Source organism: Sapajus apella, unplaced genomic scaffold (assembly GCF_009761245.1).
Source record: "Sapajus apella isolate SASKATOON/1434 unplaced genomic scaffold, GSC_monkey_1.0 scaffold3, whole genome shotgun sequence".
Taxonomy (NCBI): Eukaryota; Metazoa; Chordata; class Mammalia; order Primates; family Cebidae; genus Sapajus; species Sapajus apella.
The window spans coordinates 25,009,700-25,034,065 of NW_022436943.1; the positions used below are offsets into that span (position 1 = coordinate 25,009,700).

Below are 24,366 nucleotides of genomic sequence, written 5' to 3' on the forward strand. Positions count from 1 at the left end.
AGGCAGATCACCTGAGGTCAGGAGTTAGAGGCCAGCCTGGCCAACAAGGTGAAACCCGTCTCTTCTAAAAATACAAAAATTAGCTGGGTGTGATGGTGTGCACTTCTAATCCCAGCTGTGTGAGAGACTTGTAGTAGGAGAATCGCTTGAACCCAGGAGGCAGAGGTTTCAGTGAGCCAAGATCGCGCCACTGCACTCCAGCCTGGGTGACAGAGTGAGACTCCATCTCAAAAATAATACAGTAAATCTAAAATACATCCATTAATTTAGGATACCCTTTAAAGGTGTCTGAATCCTCTGTGCATTTCTGGTCCTCTTGTCATTCCTGTTTGAGGGTTAGTATAGCATAATATTCATGTATTTCTACATTTTAAAATCCCTCTTAAATCCCCATGAGGGTTTCCATTTGCATTCTGTTTAAAGGAAAAACAAATTTGCCCTAGTAGTTAGGGAGCTATTTGTGTTTTGCAGTTTTCTTCTCTGTTCTCCAAATTGAACTGATTGTCATTTTTATTAAATTAGTATTTGGAGAACATTAAAGATAATAGTTCATTTTAAAATGATAGGTTATTTAGAACCTGAAGCACTCTAAGCCACAGCATATGAAATAATGGGTTAAATTGCGCTTTTTTTTTTTTTTGAGGCGGAGTTTCGCTCTTGTTACCCAGGCTGGAGTGCAATGGCGCGATCTCGGCTCACCGCAACCTCCGCCTCCCGGGTTCAAGCAATTCTCCTGCCTCAACCTCCTGAGTAGGTGGGACTACAGGCGTGTGCCACCATGCCCAGCTAATTTTTGTATTTTTAGTAGAGACGGGGTTTCACCATGTTGACCAGGATGGTCTCGATCTCTTGACCTCGTGATCCACCCGCCTCGACCTCCCAAAGTGCTGGGATTGTAGGCGTGAGCTGCCGTGCCTGGCCTGCTTCTGTTTTGTTTTTACTCATTTGTTGCTTATTGCTTTTATATTTTCTCCTCTCACCCACCCCAACACACACAAGTATTAAACTTCTCTGCGTAGGGCAAAGCAGTTAGTGGGTACAAGGCCTTCTATGTTCCTGTTACGCTTTAAGTCTATAGAAAGGTAAGATGGTAACAACAGGATTTAATAAGAAAGTTATGAAGATGTGAACGTCAGCGATACCTGTGTATAGTCTTGCATGTGCCTCATGATTATTAGATTTTGTTTACATTTAAATGTATTTTTATTAAAAACTAGAGAATGACCATATTCTCTGTATGCTTCCTTCATCATCATCTAACCTTCACTATTCCCCTTACATTCTAATCGTCTGCTAGTAGTGTTTCTTGCATACTTAGTATAAGACTAATCATTCCATTTAAAGCACTAATAAACTATATTTTTACTGCTACCATTGTATAATATGTTTAACCAAGATGATCTGGAAGTCAAGATTTCCATGAAATATGATAAAATTCAAAAAGTTTACTAGTATGTGCTATTTTTACTGTGCCAAGTGGTAAGTTACAAAGATGAAAAGGAAATTTTCTTTGGCATTGAGGGGATCTAGCTCAAAAGAAACCTTAAAAAGTCTTTTAGGCAAGGTGCATTGGATCACTTGAGGCCAGGAGTTTGAGACCAGCCTAGGCAAAATGGCTAAACCCCATCAACTAAAAATAAATTAGCTGGGTATGGTGGTGCATGCCTGTAGACCCAGCTACTTGGGTGGCTGATGCACGAGAATTGCTTAAACCTAGGAGGCCAAGGTTGCAGTAAGCTGAGATCGCACCACTGCACTCCAGCCTGGGCAGTAGAGCAAGACTCTGCCTCAAACAAAATAAAACAAAACAGTATTTTAAATACCCACTTACACGTTTTACTATTAAAATGGGTAAATTTTATTCTGTAGTAGACAAGGTTCTATGGGCTTTACTTTATGATTCTATTACTATTAAAATATTTTACTTTAGGTGTTTGAGACTTTAGTCATCATTCTTTTATTCCAATTCCCTTTTGCACAATCAGGAGTGGTTCCATGGGCTGAAGGTATTTAAATTCAGTATGTCATTAGATTACAGTGGATTAAAGATAATTTCTGATAGTTTGATCATAGGCCTTTCAGTAAATGCCACTTTACTTGCATGCCTTTATAATACACGTACATCGTTCACACTTTTCAGTTTGTATCCCGTTCCTAAAACAATTTCATAAGATTTCTTTTGTATAGTTTCTTTTCTAAGAACAGTATCTCCCTGATCACTTATCAGGGAGATAGGTGATTTAAGCAAATGAGAATGAGTATTTTTTTCTAAATATTTTTTGAAGACTTTTCTGATGATTCTTGGGTTCTAATCAAGATATACATAAAATGAATTTGTGAAATTATTTGCTGTAGTAGTACCAATTCCATATGAACATAGATTTGACTTTGCAGAATCATCCCTTCCTTGAAGAATCTAATTTCATAATATTAATTTTTTAGGAATTTTCTCTAATTGTGTGCCCAGATTAACTTGGGATACTTTAATGTCTTGTGCTGTAACATTTTTTTTTGTTAAATGAAATTAATATTAACACACAGGGGCATTATGAGGCTCAACTAGGATGATAGTTGTATATATGAGTTTTAGAAGTGTCAAATTGACTTGCTGTTTTCCGTCCTGCTATCACAGAGTCCTACTCACCATTGCTTTCTGGTTAGACTTTCCTTAAATGATGTCATACCAAACTCACTTATTTTCATTAGCCTCAGGTAGAGGAAAGGATTCCCCTAATCTCTCATTTTCATTGGCTTAGCTAAGCAGATTTAAGTCTGAAAATAAATGCTATGTATACACTATAAAATATTTAAGGATAGGAAAATAATTAAGTTATCAGGATAATTCTGAAAGTAGGCATAAAGGAGACTAAAGGATAAGGTTAGCTATCATATCTATAAACTTTAATGTAGCTCTGATACAAATTTGACGTTTCCAAGTCTGTGTAGAGAGTAACATTTTCTTTTGTATAGTTAGTATTCAATAGATTTCAAGAAAAATCTCTTCCATAATATATCTTCAGTGTTGTTGGCATCACTTTATCTGATGTAGCTCCCTTGCAGAGCTGCCATATATTTCTCATACTGTTCTAGTCAGGGCGTAAGTACAGCAGAGAGGCCAATTATAGTAGAAATGCCAATATATATTTTTTCCCTTTTTTTCTCAAGTATTGTTTAGAAACTGAATCTTCTGGCCTATCTTTGATGTTATTCTGTTATAGTAAAAAAATAGTTCTTTGTGGAGGTTTGCACATTGCTTGACTTCTTTAGGCAAATCTAGTTTAGTAGGCTTTTCTGTTTTTTTGTTTTGTTTATTTATGAGACAGAGTCTCACTTGTCACGTAGGCTGGAGTGCAGTGGCGCTATCTGGGCTCACTGCAACTTCTGCCTCCTGGGTTCAAGCAATTCTTCTGCCTCAGCCTCCCAGGTAACTGGGATTACAGGTGCCCGCCACCACGCCCAGCTATGTTTTTTTGCATTTTTAGTGGAGACTGGGTTTCACCATGTTGGCCAGGCTGGTACTCCTGACCTCAGGTGATTCACCTGCCTCAGCCTCCCAAAGTACTGGGATTACAGGCATGAGCCACTGTGCCTGCCAGTTTTGTTTTTTAATAGAGATGAGGTCTCAGTATGTTGCCCAGGCTGGTCTTGAACTCCTGGGCTCAAGTGATCCTCCCACCTTGACCTCCAAAAGTGCTAGGATTACAGACTGAGCTACCTCACTTGGATTGACTTTTAATGAGCTCACAAAGGTATTTATTAAATTATTTCCAGGGAACTAGCAAGATACATCAAACCAAAATTCTTTGCAACTCAATGTTGCCCCTTCTGGTGTAATCGTCATTCTCTCCTGATAACACTGGAACCTAACACAGATCACACACAAACACCCTTATTATTATTTTTTAATTTAGGTGTTAAGCATCTACATTTCCTGGAATACATTTTTAGTTTTTATTCTTTTAGATATATTGTCCATGTTTATGTTGTTTTTTATGCATTTTGTGTTAATTTTGCTTAAGCTTTTATTAGAACTGTCTCCCCCTTAGTTTTACTGTTTTTTGACTTGTCTATTTAAATTCTTTTTTGTTTCAGAGACGACCACCAGATAATTCTTTTTATGTGCGAACATGTAACAAGAATCCAAAGAAAACAAAATGGTGGTATCATGGTAAGCAGTTCGAATTTGTAATTTTTTAGCATTTTGATTTGAAGACTATGTTTGCTAAGACTTGGGGAAAAGAAGGGAAGATATAATTGGTGTTACACTTATGTAATATGAAGAAAATTATTTAAAATACTCTGACATATTTAATGGATGAATTACACTAGATTTTTAATGGGGCAGACAGAATCATAACCATCATAAAAGTAAAATGTAAAATTACTTTGATATTCTGAGACTCTACCATTTATTACAAAAAATAAGTCCTTAATAATCTTTAGATCAAATTAGAACTAGTTACTGGGAGCGCAGCCATGGTGGCTTCATCTGTAATCCCACCACTTTGGGAGGCTGAGGCAAGCAGATCACTTGAGGTTAGGAGTTCAAGACTAGCCTAGTCAAGATGGTGAAACTCCTTCCCTACTAAAAATACAAAAATGAGCTGGATGTGGTGGCATGCACCTGTAATTCCAGCTACTCTGGAGACTGAGGCATGAGAATCTCTGGAGCCCTGGAGGCAAAGGTTGCATTGAACCGAGATTGCACCACTGTACTCCAGCCTGGGTGAATAGTTACTGGGAAACCTGTTGTTTGAAATAGAAGTTTTGATGCCTTGTGTATTCATTTAGTTCTGGTACTATTCATGGCTGGGGGGAGGGAGAATCACAGTAAGTTAGAGGTACCTCCTCAAATTAAAGAAAGCTCCCTATTCTAGTTGTCTGGGCTATAGTTCGTAATGTACCGATCAGTGCATATTTTGATTTAGATGCTCATCCTGATCATAGAATAGAGTAGACAGTTAGGTTCGATATGGCTAATATAAATAAGAGGCCTATATAAAAGAGTATTGTCTTTGAGTTTTTTGTGTGTGGGATTTTTTTCCTTAATGTTAACCTGATACAAAATTATAACTAGCAAAAACTAATTCAGCTATGGCCTTCTCCACTTATCTTCTTCTATCCAATGTGAAACCTTCTGTATCCTCACCTAAGTTGAGTAGATTAAAAACTTAAGAGTTACTCAGGTATTGAACTGGTGTAGCTAACCAGAGTCAGTGCAATAGAACTATGCCAGAAGTTACAAATTAGAAAACACAAAGAAATATGCTGTTCCTGAGAGACAGGAATGTGAAAATTTAGGCTAATATCAATGAGAAACACATATGACTTAGAAGAAGGTGACAAAACTTTAAGAGCTGTGAAATAAAAATACGTATATTTTACAGGTTCAATGGAGTTCATTAAAAATTCAGTAAATGATTGCAGGGTGGGGAGGGAGATAGGTGTTTGAAAAGTTTGGGAAAATATAGTAGACGAGAAGAGTAGTAGAGTTTCAATTTTGAAACATAAAGGTAATGGGGGAGAATTAATCTATCAGACAGGATACTAAAACTTATTAATGGAAGAATAGATCACTGAAATACAATTCCTCTTATTTAGATCTTGTGTATATAACATTTGAATATATGATAAATAAGGCATTACAAATCAGTGAGAAGGGGGAGGATTATTTAGTAAGTAATCATCTTGGAAAACTGGTAATCCTTTGGGGAAAGAAATAATATTTTCACTGCATAAAATATTTCCTGTAGATTCAGTATTTATATTTATTTTTTATTTATTTTTTGAGATGGTGTCTCACTCTGTTGCCCAGGTTGGAGTGCAGTGGTGCAGTCTTTACTCACCATATCCTCCAATTCCTGAGTTCAAGCAGTTCTCCTGACTCAGCCTCCCTAGTAGCTGAGATTACAGGTACAGCACCATGCCCGGCTAATTTTTGTATTTTTAGTAGAGACAGGGGTTTCGCCATGTTGGCCAGGCTGGTCTTGAACTGCTGACTTCAGGGTGATCCACTCGCCTCGGCCTCCCAAAGCACTGCAGTCACAGGCGTGAGCCACCGCACCTGGCCTAATATTTTTAAAATACCACAAAAAAATGTTTTTTCCAATGTTGAGTATCAGCTCCCTGGAGGAAGGAAGAATTTCTGAATTTAAAAGGAATCACAAAGAAATTAAACCTTCAGTTATATGAAAATGTACAACTTTTATAACTTTAATAACTTTAAACCACTATCATTATAAACTTTGAAAAAATTGTGAAATGTTTATAGCTTATTAAAAATAAAGACTTTATGAAAGCTGTTTATGGATAAATGACAACATAGGCAAAAAAGTGCAGCTTAGTAAAATAATTACCAGTTTAAGATTTTGAAACTCATTTTCTGAATCTGCAGAGTTTTATAAAACAAATGCTATACTGAAGGAGAGTAAAGAGTAGAATAAAAGTGTTTTCATACTTGCTGGTGATATGTAGCAAGTTCGTATAACCTTTAAGGAAGCAGTTTAGCAATATTTAGCAAGCTTGAAGTTCAAGAGCAAACCTTTTGTTTCAGTTATTAAACTTCAGGAAATCTGTCCTTAAAAAAATAATGCTTAAGAAAAGTTTAATTTGCGAAATATTCAGTGTAGCACTTTATTATTATATACTCAATTTCTTAGTCTGCCATCTGTTACCTCTACGTGTGCTATTTGCCTGGAATTAATTCTGCTACACACACAACTCTCTTCTTAGAAGCTCTTTCAGCAAAGTCTTGTTAAGTACTCCCTCCTTGGAGGAACCTCATACACTTTGTTAAGGTGCCTGGAATGCTGGTTTTGCTTTCATTTTTAAGATACCCCCAGATAATTCTGATGTAGCTAGTCATATGAGAACTATTATTTCTGAGATTATTTGACAAAGTTTCCAAATAGACTCATTAATAAACAGGCTTAATTCTTACTGGACACTGAAGTTCCCTTCAAATTGTTAATAAACCCGACTTTAATTAAGTGGCCTTTTACTTCAGTTTACATTGCTGGCTTCTCATTCTTTTTACCGTCTCTTGCCTTTTAGGACCAAACGTTAAGCCTCTTCACTCCATGCCTCCACAAAAAAGCTTTAGGAAAAAAAAAAAATCCTGAGTGTCAGAGACCCCTCTATCCTACTGTAGTAAGTTACCACATTCATCAAAAATTAAGATTAGCCAATTAGGAATCTTGACAAACATACTTTTTATTTTTTTTCTGAGATGGAGTTTCACTCTTGTTGCTCCAGCTGGAGTGCAGTGGCGCGATCTCTACTCACTGCAACCTCTGCCTCCTGGGTTCAAGCGATTCTCCTGCCTCAGCCTCCTGAGTAGCTGGGATTACAGGCATGGGCCACCACGCCCAGCTAATTTTTTTGTATATTTAGTAGAGGTGGCGTTTCTCCATGTTGGTTAGGCTGGTCTCAAACTTCCAACCTCAGGTGATCTGCCCGGCTAGGCCTCCCAAAGTACTGGGGTTACAGATGGGAGCCACTGCTCGTGGCCAGCCAAACATAATTATTTTTTAGTGTCAAAGTTAAGACTCCACTAATTCTGGTTCAGATTCAGTCTTACTAGTAATAGAAAAATTCTTTTCCACAAGTGTTTTTAAACCACCTTGAGATTTTTCATGCAATTTGAGAAGACATTGTTTAATTTTTTATTATGTATATATTTTTTAAAATACACCCCCCTCTCCTATTTTCTCACCCCATTGTTAGGGGATATTCCTATTTTTCCTTTATTTACTACTCCCTAGTAGAGAAAGTTCAAAAAGATAATCGGTTTTCTAGCCCCTCTAATGCTGGCTTATATGGTTGAAAGGATTTATAAGGAGTCTTTCATCTAAGAATACTTCAGAGTTTTGGCCAGACCCAGTGGCTCATGCCTGTAATCCTAGTGCTTTGGGAGACCAAGGCAGGCAGATCACCTGAGGTCAGGAGTTTGAGACCAGCCTGGCCAACATGGCAAAACCCTCTCTCTACTAAAAATACAGAAATAAACTGGGCTTGGTGGCAGGCACCTGTAATCTCAGCTATTCCAGGGGCCAAGGCAAGAGAATCGCTTGAACCCACTGGGCAGCAGAAGTTGTAGTGAGCTGAGCGAAGATCACGCCACTTCACTCCAGCCTAGGCAAAAGCTTGAGACTCTGTCTCAAAAAAAAAAAAAAAAAAAAATCTTCACAGTTTCTTCCTACTGCTTTTGAATAAGAAATGGGGAAAGATAAAACCAGAAATACAAGGATTAGTTCTTTAAATTACAATTTATAATAGAAGTTATTTTTCTCAGAGTTAACAGTTTTTACGTTACTGAGAAATCCACACTTTCATGACAGAAGTATAAAGTTCTTTTTAGTAGTCTGGAGACACAATTTTCAAGTGAGCCGAGAAGTACCAAAAACAAAACAAAGGCTTTCAAACCAAATTAACCTTTTACATAATATAAAATAGTCTGACGTTCATACAGTAATTCGTTTTTCCTATAAACTGACTGAAGGTATCACTTCTTCATTCACCTCTCCCCACCAATGCAAATAAGCTATTTTTAAAAGGCACTTGGATTCTTATTCACCTAAATTATGACTGTTCTAGTCCAGTCCCCAATCTTGAGTACATATAATTATTTTTTTCATTTACAGATAATTCTCTTTAAAATATCTTTGGTTTATTGACTTGGAATGACCATTCTTATCTCTTTTCTTTTCTTTCTTTCTTCTTTTTTTTCTTTTTCTTTTTTTTCTTTTTTTTTTTTTTTTTTTTTGAGACAGTCTCGCTCTGTTGCCGGGCGCTAGGCTAGAATGCAGTGACGAAATCTTGGCGCCTCCCGGCTTCAGGCAATTCTCCTGCCTCAGCCTCCCAGGTAGCTGGGACTACAGGCGCACGCCACCATGCCCAGCTAATTTTTTTTGTATTTTTAGTACATACGGGGTTTCACCATGCTGGCCAGGATGGTCTCGATCTCTTGACCTCTTGTGACCTTCCCGCCTCAGCCTCCCAAAGTGCTGGGATTACAGGTCTTATCTCTTAATATATATTTTCTCCTCTTCCTTGAACACTGAATGTTTGAATCATTCCCCTCCACCATTCTCCCTTTAAGGGACAACTTTGTTTTGAAAGTGACTTTCATAACAGTCGAAGAATGGTAATATTTGTTATACATCAAGATGGTAAAGCAGTTGTTCTATCATCCAACTAGGATGGCTGCAGAGAATATCCTTTGAACTTTTCTTTCACTTTTAAAAAGCTAATGCATTTCAGCTGTGTAGCACATACTGTCTTCTTTTTATATATCAGAATAGCAGTCACAGGCAATGTGAATAATAGCTTTTCCTGGCATTATAGATGAATTTAGAGCATTATAGATAAATTTGGATAATCTTATCAAAGATAATGATACCTTTATAAAAAGCCTAACACATTAATTTTGTTTATTAGAACTTTCCACAAGTCAGCATACCTTTGTCTGCTTAGCTGCTTTAGTTCCAGTGTAACACCAAGTTACCAAGAAATACAGACTCTTGATGTTTCTTAGCATCATCTAATTTTCAAAAGATTACAGAACAGGCCAGTTTCCTTATGTGACCTTCAAGGCAGAAAGATCAGAGACTGAACAAAGGCTTACTAAGAATTGGATAAACTCACTGAAACACTTAGCATTTCAATTTCTAGAAACTTAGTGGAATTGTATGCCTCAGGTCTCAAGGTCCACAGTCTTCCTGTGTGGTGTTTCCCAACATACTTGCGTCAAGGTGGGTCACTGTTTGTCAGATCTAAGCAAAGAGGCAAGAGAGGTTTTGGCTTAGATTAGTGACTATATATATACTCCAAAGGGGACTTCCTGGATACTGGATGCAGGATGGAAGCACAGCTAATGAAAAATAACAAATCTGAAATTTACTTCATTTCCTGGTTTTGTAAGAGGAGGAGGACTCTGCTGACATGCTAAAGCTGAGCTACCGGATACCAGTGTTAAACTTCTTGGGAGAGACCTCTCTCAGCTTAAATTTGTGGTTTTCTAGATTATTAGTTAGAATCCCTTAAGAATTAGGCCAGTCACTGTTTACCCCACTGTTACTGTCTTTATATGCATCATACTTTGTATTTATTTATTTATTTTTGAGGTTCTTACTTAGCACACAGTGATTTGTTACAATGTAAAAGTCACCCCATTAGTGTTTAGAGGTCTTTGGATATATTAAATAAAAGGTTGTCTTGATAGTAGCTGCACATTTCTTTATTACTTGAAGTTGACTATCTCTCAACAATATTCCAGAATTCTTTTATAGTTTCTATTCATTAATGAATTGAAGTCACAACTGCTTTGAAATGCAAATATATTCATTACCAGTTAAGGCAGTAGGGGAGTGGAGGGGATTCTTAGGCTTTGAATAATCAATTGAGCAGGGAGAATAGGGTTCAAAAAATAAAGAAGCCTAACCAAAATAGGTATTCGAAGTAGATGGCTCACCTCAGCATATAGATGGACTGAAGAATTTTCTTATGATTCAGGGCTAGAATCTTCCTTAGAAAACAGATCTGCATACAGTTCCATGCACAAATGAATGAGACCTCAAAGTTCTATATCATAAAACAGACACAATCATTGTTTTTGAGAAAGTTAGAAAGTATATCTCTTTGTGAGACCATAAAAATAATTTCAGTGAGGTAGCCAACTAAAATCCATTATTTATATTGATCTATTTGTTTTCTGAGGTCAGTCTCGGGCTTATACAACTTAAATTCATAAATGATTTGCTTCCCACAGAGGGGAGAACAGACCTGTGGCTGGAACCATTCTTTTTAAAGTTTTAGAAAATTGAATGGTTGGTTATAAACTGTAGGTTGAATATCCCTTATTTGAAATGGTTAGGACCAGAAGTGTTTTGGATTTCAGTTTGTTTTGTTTTATTTTGTTTGAATATTTGCATGTGCATAATTAGCTGTCTTGGGGTTGGGAGCCGAATCTAAACATGAAATTTATGTATGTTTCACATATACCTTAAACACATGATCTGAGGGTAATTTTACACAAAACTTCATTTATTTTTTGAGACAGAATCGCACTCTGTCACTCAGGCTGGAGTGCAGTGGTGCGATCATAGTCACTGCAGCCTCAACCTCCTGGGCTCAGGTGATCCCCCCACCTCAGTGTTTCAAGTAACTGGGACTACAGACAACATACCACCATTTCCCGCTAATTTTTTTTATATTTTGGGAGGGGTATAGATGGGATTTCACCATGTTGCCCAGATTGGTCTCAAACTCCTGGACTCAATCAGTCTGCCCACCTCAGCCTCCCAAAGTGCTGGGATTGCAGGCATGAGCCACTGCACTTGGACCTATACAGCATTTTAAGCAATTTTTTGCATGAAACAACATTTTAACTGTGACCTGTCACATGAGGTCAGGTCTGGAATTTTCCAGTTTAGGTGTCATGTTAACGCTTAAAAAGTGTCAGATATTGGATTAGGGATGCTCACCCTGTGTAACTTAAGGCTGCTGTTGAAGACTGGCTTCAGAGACCTAGGCTTATAGGAAATGAATTGGCATAATGTTTAGATAGCATGTCCAACAAAATGATGAATCTGTAATTTGGGGGAGGTGTAGAGGAATATCATTTTTTAAAAACTATGGACTACCTTCTAATTCTGTTCAGCTGGAACATTTCTGTAGAAATACAAAGATTGCAAGAGGACAGAAGCATAAAATTGTCTCAGACTAATAGTATCAAACGCCTTTTCTTCTGCTATATAGTTGCTGTCCATAGATTTACCTGTGTTGTGAACTTTATTTGTACTACCTTTTAGAGTTACAAAACCATTTACTAAATTCCTGACTCCAGACTTTTACTCAGTTTGTTTGTGCCTTCTGTTTGCCGCTGGTTAACAAGTCTGTTGTCTGTCTACTTTGAAATATTTCTGGAATTGGTTCATTAAAGGAAAATTTTAATGCCCTAAATTGTTGAGAGACAAAACTGTAAATCTCTTCTCTTTCTTGGGGGTAGCATCTACTTCGTACCTACTGACCTATATTACTGTGTTCTCTCTTTTTTTTTTTTTCTAGTCTTCTGTCCCAGGGGATATCCAAGGAGATGGGTTTCCATGATAGTTGGAAACTATTTGATAGTTTTTATTCTCAGGAGAAAACTAAATGACCTCTTTCTAATACAGTTCTCTCTCTCATTTACATTTCCCAGAAGCCCAGTGAAGTTAGCCATGGTAGGTGTTACCTCTTTGAATCTGATAGTTCATATGTTATATTTGAAAGTGTAATTTTAGTAGAGGCTTCTGTAGTTCCAGGAAAAATATAAATGATTAATATTAGATTTTTCTTTAAGCCATTATCTTGTCACAGATACTGTAGCCAAGAGGTTAAATATACCTTTTTCTTTTTTTTTTTTTTTTTTTTGAGACAGAGTTTCACTCTTGTTGCCCAGGCCGGTGTGCAGTTGCGTGATCTGGGCTCACTGCAACCTCCGCCTCCCAGGTTCAAGTGATTCTCCTGCCTCAGCCTCCCGAGTAGTTAGGATTACAGGCATGTGCCACCACGCCCAGCTAATTTTTTGTTTTTTTAGTAGAGACGTGGCTTCTCCATTTTGGTCAGGCTGGTCTTGAATTCCCGACCTCATGTTGGGGTTCAGGGGTTCAGGGGAGCCCTCCGCTTCCCTGAGAGAACGTTTCTCCAGGTTCTTGGTCTGTCACTCTGAAGAATGAGGAGACCACGGCGCAGTGTGCTCATAAAGTAAAATGCCTGACTCAAAAAGTGGTTGCAGAAAGTGATTTATTTAGATAGAGAAAAAGGAGAGAGAGGAAGAAACAGCTAGCTCTTACACTGAGTGAGTGAAAGAAAAGCCGCTTTCACACTGAATGAGAAGGGTTCCCAGAGGGGGAAAACCAGAGAAGGAAAGCTCCTCTCACACTGAGTGAGAGAATCCAGAAAGATGGAATCCAGGAGAGGAAAGACAGCTTCCACACTGAGTGGAAGGGAATTGAGAGAGAGAGATGGGGTTTAGGAGAGGAAAAGCAGCTTCCACACTGGGTGGAAGGGGACCCCAGAGGGGGAAAATCTAGGAGGGGAAAGAAAGCTCCCACTATGTGGGAGGGCATTCCAGAGAGCTGGAGATCTGGTGTGCGTGAAGGAGAAATTTTATCCTGGGAAAAATTCCCACATCCCCAAGTTCCTTTGGCCAATGAAAGGAGTTCCTTTAAACTTCCGCTGGAGTGATTGACTCTTAGTTTCTTCCCGAGTCTCCTGGATGGAGAGAGATGGATGTGGGGGTGGGAGAGGCATGGCGCTGGGAAGTTCTTGCCCTTAAAACTACGCCCCCTCGTGGACCCGGTAAGAGAATGCATTCGCTCACTCGTGATCTACCCACCTTGGCCTCCCAAAGTGCTGCGATTATAGGTGTGAGCCACCATGCCGAGCCTAAACATGTCGTTCTTTTACCACCTTTTGTCAGCCTGTATTTGTCTCAACCCAAAATGGGTTTACTGTGACAACATTTTTTGTTTTTTGTGTTTTTGGAGTTAGTCTGTCCTGGTATCCAATAATACTTTCATCTTGCTAGCAAACTATGTTCTTTCTACTAACAGATAAGTTTTTTGCTTCTTAGTTATGGCCCTCCTATTTAGAAAAAGGATGGCCATGGCTTTGGCTCATACTTGTATCTGTACTTAGAGTTTGCTTATAAACTCTTGATTACATATAGCCATCGTGGATTTTTAATCCTGCAAGTCCCTGTGGATCCAGCTGTTAAGGATCACCTGTTTCTTCTAAACTAGGGTATTCAAAGTGGGTAGTATATCAGTCTAAGACAGGGATTGTGATATAGAAAATAGCTTTACAAAGATTTCCTAATCATTTTGGTAGCACATTCTACAGAAACCTACTATAGTAAAATCCTCCTGCAGTGAACAGGCTAGTAAAGAAAGATGCGTTTATGCCACCACCTATCAAAGATGGTATGGTATGTCTTTGGAGATACAAGTTTATTAGTAGTTGACTGGATAACATTATATTCAAATTGAATTTTATCTATCACTTTTCTTATTGTATACATTGTTATCTTGTATCACCCTAAAATTTATCCCCAGTAGTTTGACATATTAGGTAGAGTTTAGTGCCATCTTGGCATATTAGGTAGAATTTAGTGCCATCTTTTAGCTTAGAGATTTAAGTATGAGTAGTTTTAGTGTTAGTTTCAGAATCCACCCTGAAACTCTATAGAGTGTAACTCTATTGCAGAAGTGGTGTTTTAAGGAACTTTTTCATATTCCTAAGTTTGTTTTATAGCCATCACAAGGTTTTTTTTTTTTTAGACAGAGTCTTGCTCTGTCACCCAGGCTGGAGTGCGGTGGCATGATCTCGGCTCACTGCAACCTCCACCTCCCAGGTTCAAGCAATTCTCTGCCTCAGCCTCCTGAGTAGCTGAGATTATAGGCATGCACCACCATGCCCGGCTAATTTTTGTATTTTTAGTAGAGACGGGGTTTCACCTTCTTGGCCAGGCTCGTCTTGAACTCCTGACCTTGTGATCCACCTGCCTCGGCCTTTCAAAGTGCTGGGATTATAGGCATGAGCCACCATGCCAGGCTGGAACATCACTTTTTTTTGAGACAGTGTTGCCTGGGGATCACAGCTCTCTGCAGCCTCAACCACTGAGACTCAAGTGATCCTCCTGCCTCAGCCTCCCAAGTAGCCGAGACTACAGGCGCACACCACCATACCAGGCTAATTTTTGTAGAGGCAAAATTTTGCCATATTGCCTGGGCTGATCTTGAGCTCCTGGGCTCAAGCAGTCCATCTGTCTCCGCCCCAAAAATGCTGGAATTGTAGGTGTGAGCCATTGTGCATTGCCAAGAAAATTTTGAGTGAAACTTAGAGGATATAAACTATCTACTTGTTTTCTTAAAGATACTATTCTTAGTTATTTAAAAGCATCAAATGAATTAGTGATGATTATTTTTAAACTCCAGTCCGTTTCCCCCTTGAAATTTACTGGATCATGGAATACTCTAGAGTTTGCCGAGCTTAGAAGTCAGATTTTACTGGTTTTTAATTAGCAGTATATCAATTCTAACATGAGATAGTGTATTAATCTGTTTTGTGTTGCTCTAAAATACCTGAGACTAACTTATAAGAAGAGAAGTTTATTTGGCTCACAGTTTGGCAGACTGTATAGAAGCATAATGCCAGCATCTGCTTCTGGTGAGGCCTCAGGAAGCTTTTACTAATGGCAGAAGGTGAAGGGGGAGCAGGCAAGTCACATGGCAAGAGAAGGGAGCAAGAGACAGAGGAAGGAGATCTCATGTGAACTCATGACAGCAAGGAGGGCACCAAACCATTCCTCAGGGATCTGCCCCCATGACCCAAACACCTCCCCAGTAGGCCCCTCTCCAACATGGGATTAAAGTCACACATTTCAACATGAGATTTGAAGGGGGAGATATCCAAACCATCTCAGACAATTTGTAAAATATTTTGGCTAGGATTTTCAGAATTTTTTCCTTGAGTACTTTCCCATCTCTTCGCCTCCCCTCCCCTCCCCTCCCCTCCCCTCCCCTCCCCTCCCCGCCTCCTCTCCTCTCACCTCCTCTCCCCTCTCCTCTCCTCTCCCCTCTCCTCTCCTCTCCTTTCTCTCTTTCTTTCTTTCTTTTCTTTTTTTTTTTTTGGGTAGGGATGGCGTTTCACTCTTGTTGCCCAGGCTGGAGTGCAATGGCGTGATCTTGGCTCATTGCAACCTCTGCCTCCCAGGTTCAAGCGATTCTCCTGCCTCAGCCTCTGGAACTGTAGGTGTGGTCACCACACCCGGCTAAGTTTTTGTATTTTTAGTGAGACAAGTTAGCTGTGTTAGCCAGGATGGTCTTGATTTCCTGACCTCGTGATCCGCCCGCCTCCCAAAGTGCTGGGACTACAGGTGCGAGCTACCGCGCCCGGCTTAGTTTACGTTGCTTTCTTCTGAAGAATAACTCATCCTGAGAATAAATCCTTCAGATATGTTTTGTGAAATAAATTTTGTAAAATAAATAATCCTAAAGTTGTCTATGTTACATAAGTATGTGCTGAGGCTATCAGAAGTTACTGTTAAATAATTTTATGAGTTTTTTAAATGACCCTGTTTGCATATGTATCTCTACTTGCTGAAAGCTTATTTTCTTTCTCTCTCTCTCTTTCTTTCTTTTTTTTCTTGGCAGCGGGGATCAGAGTCTCCCTCTGTCTCCCAGGCTGGAGTGCAGTGGTGTGATCTTGGGTCACTGTAACCTCTGTCTCCTGAGTTCAAGCTATTCCCTTGCCTCAGCTTTCTGAGTAGCTGGGACTACCAGTTCGTGCCACCATGCCTGGCTAATTTTTGTATTTTTAGCAGAGGGAGGGTTTTACCATGTTGGCCAGGCTGGTCTCAAAATCCTGACCTCAAGTAATCCCGCTACCTCCGCCTCCCAAAGTGCTGAGATTACAGAGGTGAGCCACCATGCCCAGTCTGAAAGCTTATTTTCTAAAGGGAAATTTATCTCAACAATTTATTGATTTGGAGATTGTATCTCATTGAAGAATGGTTACTTCATGTCTAAAGACTTATCATGTATTATTATTCTGTGTTCAGTAGCATGGCACTGTTGGTTAGGAGTTTACTTCCTGTCTCATTACAGTGTTAACTTGTTGCTCATAAAACAATTCTCTTAAGATTGATACATCCTGAATATGTGCTAACATATATCAGTTTATAATTTTAAATAGAATGTATTAATAAGATATCTTTTTAAGGTTTGTGTGAACTACTATTTTCCTGAAAGAACTAATTTATTTGTCACTGTATAATTGAAAGCATATTGCACTTTGTATTCACGGGTTTGGGGGAGGCAAATCAGACATTTAAACTATGTACTTCTTGCTAATTGAAATTATTTCTACATTAAACAAACTTGTAGAATGTACTTAAACATACTTGGCTTTTTAATTATCTTTTTCTCCTTTTCTTAAAGATGATACTTGTTGATGCCACTGTTATCATCCTCCTAGCAGAAGATAGTCCTACTGAGAAAATGAGCACTTTGATCATTCAGTCTTTGAACTTTAACCTTTGACTGGAAGTGACCTATAGGCAATGAAGACTTCTTCCTTTTACTGCATTTTTACTCGTGTGCATTCTGGGCGCATGTTGATCGCTGGTTCAGTCCAGGCAACTGACATGCTTTTATTAGTCATACAGTATTAATGCAGGTGTCAGGAAACGTCAAATATAATTCCATTTTTTATTTTTATTTTTTTAAGCTTTTGGAAAAGCTCCAGGTCCTCATGTATTGTGCAATAACAATGACTTCCTTGGCGGTTTTGGTACGTTCATTGCCGGCAATGGACGTTGTAACAGGAAAAGTTTTCATTAACTCCTGCCACTCAATGATTAATGCATGATAGGGCCTATGAAATGAACTTATCGGTTATAGTGGGAATATAAATAAAGTGAGGGATCCAACGTTACTTTAAAAGTCACCCCAACTGTTTATATTTGGATTCTATGCACTGTGATCCTAAGATTAACAGCATGAATTAACATGCGTCTTTAAAGGACTGTAATGAAAGATCATTGCGTATTTATTTAATTGTTTATATCTGCTGTCAAGTTGTTTTGACATGGAAGATTTTCAAGTAACATTGGCAGAGAGGTACAGTATGTTATCCCTATGGTGAAAATAAATTCATTTGTTGTTGTATATAGTTCCTCAATCTCTGAAGTAAAGGTATGAGTAATATAGGGTATGAATGGTTTAATCAAGGCTTTATTTTGGAAGTAAGAAAAATGGCAGTGATGATTAAATTGCTGCAGTCCATTATTTGGGCTTATTTGTACATTAAAGATTTTTTTCCAAGTAGATTATACTCTGTTAACTTCCTGCTAGCCATCAGCATGAGCCCTACTGCCTAAACACTATTTCATTTATTTATGTTTGGAAAACCCATAAACATTTTTGTTTGCAATCTTGTTTCTTTTGTTATAAGTCAAGTTTGAATGTTACAGTACTTTTATTGAAAAACTTTTGTTTTTTCTTGTAAATTTTCTTTACTTGTAAGTATCATCTTGTCCTTTAATCCTGTACCCTAAAATAAGAAATACATTTTTGACAGAGGCTTAATGTTTTAACTAAAGAGTGTGGACATTTTTATTTTAAAATTTAGGCAAAAATCGCTATCAGATGGTATATTTGCTTATTTGTCTCACAGCCATATAGTTTTTCCTGGAGGGTTTTGTTTTGTTGTTGTTGAAAAGACTTTGCTTACAGCAAGATAAAATTTTCTATAGAAAAAAAAAAAAATTGTTGAAAGGTCCAGTTCTCAGTACCATGTGAGTTAATGATACTACAACTAAGTTCTTTTTAAAAATAGTGATTAATGTATTTTATAAATTACCTTTTCACATATGCAAAATCTGTTTCTACTGCAACGTTATTTTTACTAATGCCTTACTGTTGCACTCTTTTTGAAATATCCTGCAGTGAATATATGAATCAATTTGGGCTTAAAACTAAAAGCCAGTTGGCTGAAAGGTTTGAAATATGTACCCCAGTAAAACCATTCAATCAATAATTGGTAAATAATATTTTAAAATTGTTTTTAATCTGTATAGATGACATTTTGTAGCTTTGTACATGTTGTTAATTAAGGGCATATAATTTTACACTCTAAAAGTATAATTACTGAACTCAGGGGTGTGGGTAGACTTCAAAAATATGTCTGCTATACAAATAACTTGAAAAAAAAATTAAAGCCGTGGCCAGCCACCAAATTGTGGACACTGTTTATATACTGCTAGTTAACAATGACCACTTTTAAAAAATTACAAACAGTTTTGTTCTATGTTGACTAGATATATATATAAATTCTCACAGTGATCTCTGTCAGTTTTATTGGTTGGCCTGTTTAACCAAGATAGAAAGTTTTTGAATTCCTCATAGTTTTAAACTGCTTTTAATATGAAAATTGCAGTGGTAAATTATGTATTTTCATATTTTACATTACTGCTCTACACTACTGTTTGACTTGATCTTTTTCTGGGGGTGAGGGAGAAATCTGTCTCCATATTGCCGGTCCTCTTAACTAAAATGCTTTTATAAAGAAATGACTGGTGACATTTATTCACCAAAGGAATTAATATACTGGGTCAAACATTAACAATGCTATACTACAGAGTAATAGGTCATATATAGCCTCAATTGAGTTTTTTATAACAATATTTTAACATACCTCTCTCTCTACATATAAATACCATAAAGTAAAATGAAACAGAGGAAAGTAGGAAAGTAGAGGAAAATGAGATAATTTCAGTCATCTTACGGTTTAAAGAGAAGAAAATAAGATGAAATATTCTAAAATGTAGGAGCACAAACATTCAAAATTTATAGTGAGATTAACAACACTCTCTTGAATTTAGGAATCATTGAAAACTCCTTGCACTTAGATTTAATTTATATGTAAGTTACATTATGAAAAGTCATAAGGCGTTTATCTGAGTCATTGCTCTACAGAGGGCAATAAATGAACGGCTTGTAATAATAAAAAGAATATTTCTCTGTAATGTATTGTTGAAAGACAACCAGAATATCAAGAAAGTGTATATAGGAATATGCTCCTTGCCTCCTCCCTGATTCCCTTGGCGGGCACTACTTGCTACATAGGCCTACAGAATTAGACTTTGATACTTAGAAGATAATATACACTCTTCTTTTTTATTTATTTATTTATTTATTTTTAGTCCATTCTTCTGGTTTGCCAAATTCTATTAAGATGGTGATAATATTCACTTCCTTATTTATGCATGCTTAGATCATGAACATGGTGCCCTTCCCTTTTTTTTTTTTTTTTTTTCTTTCTTTTTTTGGTCAAGTAGGGATTAATGTCATAGGTTTTAAACAGAAGGATTGTTTTCAGTTTTTAAGATAATTTTTTTAAAAATACATTTTATGGTTGCTCTCTTAAGGAATTAATACTCACTTTTGAAGGACTTACTTGTGATATGTAATTTATCATTTTAGCCAGCAGGGAAATAAAGCATTTTTAATCCCCAGAAGAAAATGCTGGAAATAGCTTTTATGTAGTCAACAGTTCACCTGGAGAAAGATCTGAATCTTGTTGTTTTGACTAGAAATATCAATATTTGGTATAAAGTAACTAGAATAGTTTATTACCTTTTCCCTTATGAAATTTTAAATGTATGCAAATATATATTATCATTAGATTCCTATGGTGGATAATCCTTTCTTCAGATTCTAAAACAGGTGTCTAGTAACTGCTTAATTGTTTCCAAATTGCATCAAAGATGAATTGGTAAATAATGGAAATGAGTAGTGATATGAAAATGGTTATGTAACTACGTACTGTTTCTAGTAATCAGGTCGTATTTTTTAAAAGCCTATTGTTTTTGAGAATTGAGATATTTAAAACTTGTTATAACTTTTTCCTAAAAATAGAAGAGAAGAGGAGGTACTGTGTGTTCAAAAATTTTTTTAAATAAAGAATTCAGTGTCACTAGTTCTAAGCCTTTATGGTTGCTGCTGCTTATATTTCTTGATCTCACTTTCATTAATTTTTATGTACATATCTTAGCTGAATGCTTAAAATGTCCAATTAACGTGTAACTGTTTATGTAAAGAACTGAAGCTTAACCCATATTCCTCTTTTCTGAGGATTCATTATCAGAATTGGCGACTATACTGTTTTGTGTTATAGTAATGCCCTTACTGCCTGTGCATGATTGAGGTCTGTTAAGAAGGTGTCTTTTAATCTGCACCAACTGGCCACAGTACTCTTCGTAGTCCTTTTAAAATTTTTTAAAATCCCTTCTTTATTTTTCTTCCTATTTTCCTGTCTCTTCCCACAGAGGTCCAATGTATTAGTCTTCAGCAGTTTCCTTTTCTCACTTCTAATTTTTTTTGTGTGTGTTTGGTTAGGGAATCTAGAGAAAGATGATATTAAAATTATGCCATAAATTTTTGAAAAATTTAAAAAGGCTCTCTTTCCAGGGGGTGTGGTGGCTCACGCCTGTAATCCCAGCACTTTTGGAAGGCTGAGGTGGGCAGAACACCTGATGTCGGGAGTTCGAGACCAACCTGACCAACTTGGTGAAACCCCGTCTCTACTAAAAATACAAAATTAGCTGGGCATGGTGGTGCATGCCTGTAATCCCAGCTACTCGGGAGGCTGAGCAGGAGAATTGCTTGAACCCAGGAGGTGGAGGTTACGGTGAGCTGAGATCCCGCCACTGCACTCCAGCCTGGGCAACAAGATTGAAACTCTGTCTCAGAAAAAAAAAAAAGAAAAAGAAAAAGGCTCTTATTTGTACAAATAAAACACATGGAATTTCTGATACTGATTTCAGTTCATCAGTAGATGGATGGCTAAATTTGTTGAATAATTACTTGGTAAATGAGCTGTTAGCTGCAATTAGTTCTTCATTACTAATATTAAGGAAATTTTTATTATTTTTGGATGAAGACTCCCAAAGCCTAATTATTGCCCTTGCAAATTATTTTTCCATTTAAATTTCTAAGTCATTTTGAGATGTGGAATTATTACTATTTTTTTATGTTTTTTGAGATGGAGTCTTGCTCTGTCGCCCAGGCTGGAGTGCAGTGGCATGATCTTGGCTCATTTTAACCTCCACCTCCTGGGTCTAAGCAATTCTCCTGCCTCAGCCTCCCGAGTAGTTGGGATTACAGGCATGCACCACCACACCTAATACTTGGTTTTTTTTTTTTTTTTTTTTTTTTTTTTTGAGACAGAGTCTCAGATTGTCACTCAGGCTGGAGTGCAGTGCCATGATCTCAGCTTACTGCAACCTTTGCCTGCTGGGTTCAAGCGATTATCCTGCCTCAGCTTCCCAAGTAGTTGGGACTACAGGTGCACACCACCATGCCGGCTAATTTTTTGTATTTTTAGTAAAGATGGGGTTTCACCATGTTGGGCAGGCTGGTCTCGAACTCCTGACCTCGTGATCCGCCCACCTCAGCCTCCCAAAGTGCTGGGATTACAGGCGTGAGCCACTGCGCCCTGCCCAATTTTTGTGTTTTTAGTAGAGACGAGGTTTCACAGTGTCAGCCAGGCTGGTGTCAAACTCCTGACCTCAAGTGGCATGAGCCACCGTGCCCAGCCTGGAATTATTTTTTAAAAATAATTTATGGGAGATGCTTTCTCAACATGAATTGTGTATGGGTTGTTTTTGTTTATGAGACAGGGTCTTGCCCAGGCTGGAGTGCAGTGGCACAATCATTGCACCATTGACCTTCTTGGCTGAAGTACTCTTCTCCCTCAGCCTCTCCTGAGTAGCTGAGTCTATAGGTGTATGCCAGCATGCCTGGAGACATACATATATATATTTTTAAGACACGAGAGCTCACCACGTTGCCCAGGCTGATCTTGAATTCCTGGGCTCAAGCATTCCTCCTGCCTCAGCCTCCCAAAGTGCTTGGGTTACAGGTACAAGCCACCATGTCTGGTCTGTTTGCTAATATAAAGATACGTTTATGTGCATTATTATCATTAGAGGCACATAAAATCTAGAAGTACTTGAAACAGCTCTCTGTCCTGAAAGTTGAAGTTAGGGTTCAGTGATCCTGGTGAGATGTTAATTGTAATTTTAATTTTCACATGTTAATATTGTGACTTGTATTTTGTGATGTCTTCAGAATGATTAAATGACTATTTTTTTAATGAAAAAAATGTTTGTTAAAATAGGGTATTTTGAATATGTGGAAGGAATGCTGAATAGGAGCTGATCTATTTTATCATACCTCAAGAACTCCAGTTTTATTTGGTGAGTGAGTGACTGGGAAAAGGAGAGATCCAGTTCTTGTTCTATTTCTTGGCACATAATACTCCCTGGGTTTTGAGAAAAGATTGGTCCTACAATAATTTTAAGCTATTTTCTTACTGGTTCTACAACAATTCTAAGTTTTCTCAAAGGCAAAATATGATTTCAAAATGACATCACTTGTCAGATTTTCTGGTATGTGGAAAGATTGAATTATCTTGCCTCTTTTGAAGCCTGAAACATAAAATTTAAAGCCTGAAATCTACCATAAGGAACTTGGTAAATTTTGTCAGATACCATGAAAATGGCATCTCTTCATAGTTAACCACACATGGCTTATGTAAAGGCAAATTGATGGTCAGGCTCAAGGTAAGATAATTACTTGAATGGATTATTGAGTTGATTATCTAGTAGCCAAAAACTAAATGCATGTTCAGGTCAAAATGAATTTGTTCATTTTAGTTGGTACCATTTTCCTTTCATCATTCAGAACTACAGATTATGCATTTTATTAACAGGAATGAAAGCTCATGCTTGAGGATTTGAATAAGGTGGATTTATGTATTTTATAAATTCAAGTTGCAAAATATGTAAGGTCACTACTTTTTAAATAGAATATAAATGTTAAGACATAAATCTATGTTATATATTTTTAAATACATGTATCAGACTTGTTGAATGCAGATTACTTTGTGTGCTTTATGGAATTTCATAACTTTTAATAATAAAGCAGTTGTCATTGAATTTTTTCTGTAGACTTGAATACTAAATTGGATAGATACCAGACCTCTTTTTAGTTTATGATGTAAAACTTTATTTGTACAATAGTTTCTCTTTGCAAAAGATTGCGTTTTAAAGGATTATGGAAACAGGAGCATGTACATTTCCAAAATGAGTGCAACAGAATGAAGATAGTCACTTAAACCACCTATTTAACACATCATCGTTGTGTAATATATAGCTAGTTTTAGTGTTTCTTTGTGTTTTAATAAGTCACAATTAAAGACTGAGTGTTTTCAGAGAAGATGGAAATGGAGACCTGGGCACTTGCTTAGAGTTATCGTGAGTCTGATGTTGCTGAACTTCAAATTGTACAATTAATTACGGACATACTGTAAAGAACTTCTGGATGCTTTCTGGAGTATACAAACAGATCAACTAATTGACTTAAATGAGTGACTCTTGAAGCTGCAAGAAGAGAAAGGAAATAATCGCAAGAAGGGGCTATTTCAGTATCTCTTATTCCCAACAGAATTAAATACGCTCTGCTGGTAATTATAAGTTTTCTTTTCTACAGGGGATCTGCTTGCCTCAGGAGTACCTTAGTCATTGAGGCAGCCATTCTGCCATAAAAACAATCATGTCTCAAGCTGTTCCTGCCGTTCTACACAACTATGTTAGTAGATGGTTAGATAAATATATGATCCATCTTCCTTTGTACTTTGATGGTGCCCTTTTCCTTTATTATAGTCCTTTTAAAGTAGTTTCTACCTCCCATGGTAGGATTTGACTTCTCCACTAGTTTAAGCTACTCTGGATAAGTGATTCTGTTGATGTCCTCCCTG

General features: G+C 37.4%; 1 protein-coding gene and 1 long non-coding RNA gene across 5 annotated transcripts in view; one reads left to right on the forward strand and one right to left on the reverse strand.

Annotated features, from left to right (window-relative positions):
* Positions 1-18,520, forward strand: part of UBE2W (ubiquitin conjugating enzyme E2 W) — an 82,960-nt gene extending 64,440 nt beyond the window's left edge. For all 4 annotated transcript variants that reach the window (XM_032251177.1, XM_032251171.1, XM_032251194.1 and 1 more), the window contains 2 exons: positions 4,093-4,168; positions 16,983-18,520. In XM_032251177.1, the coding sequence (XP_032107068.1) occupies positions 4,093-4,168; positions 16,983-16,996 (90 nt within the window). In that variant the 3' untranslated portion in view covers positions 16,997-18,520. The remainder of the gene's footprint in view (positions 1-4,092; positions 4,169-16,982) is intronic.
* Positions 9,815-18,946, reverse strand: LOC116532099. Its single transcript, XR_004260712.1, has 3 exons — positions 18,860-18,946; positions 12,039-12,044; positions 9,815-9,825 (listed from the first exon to the last, which is right to left on the reverse strand). It is a non-coding gene; the product is annotated as an uncharacterized LOC116532099 (long non-coding RNA).
* Between the last annotated feature and the right edge of the window lie 5,420 nt (positions 18,947-24,366).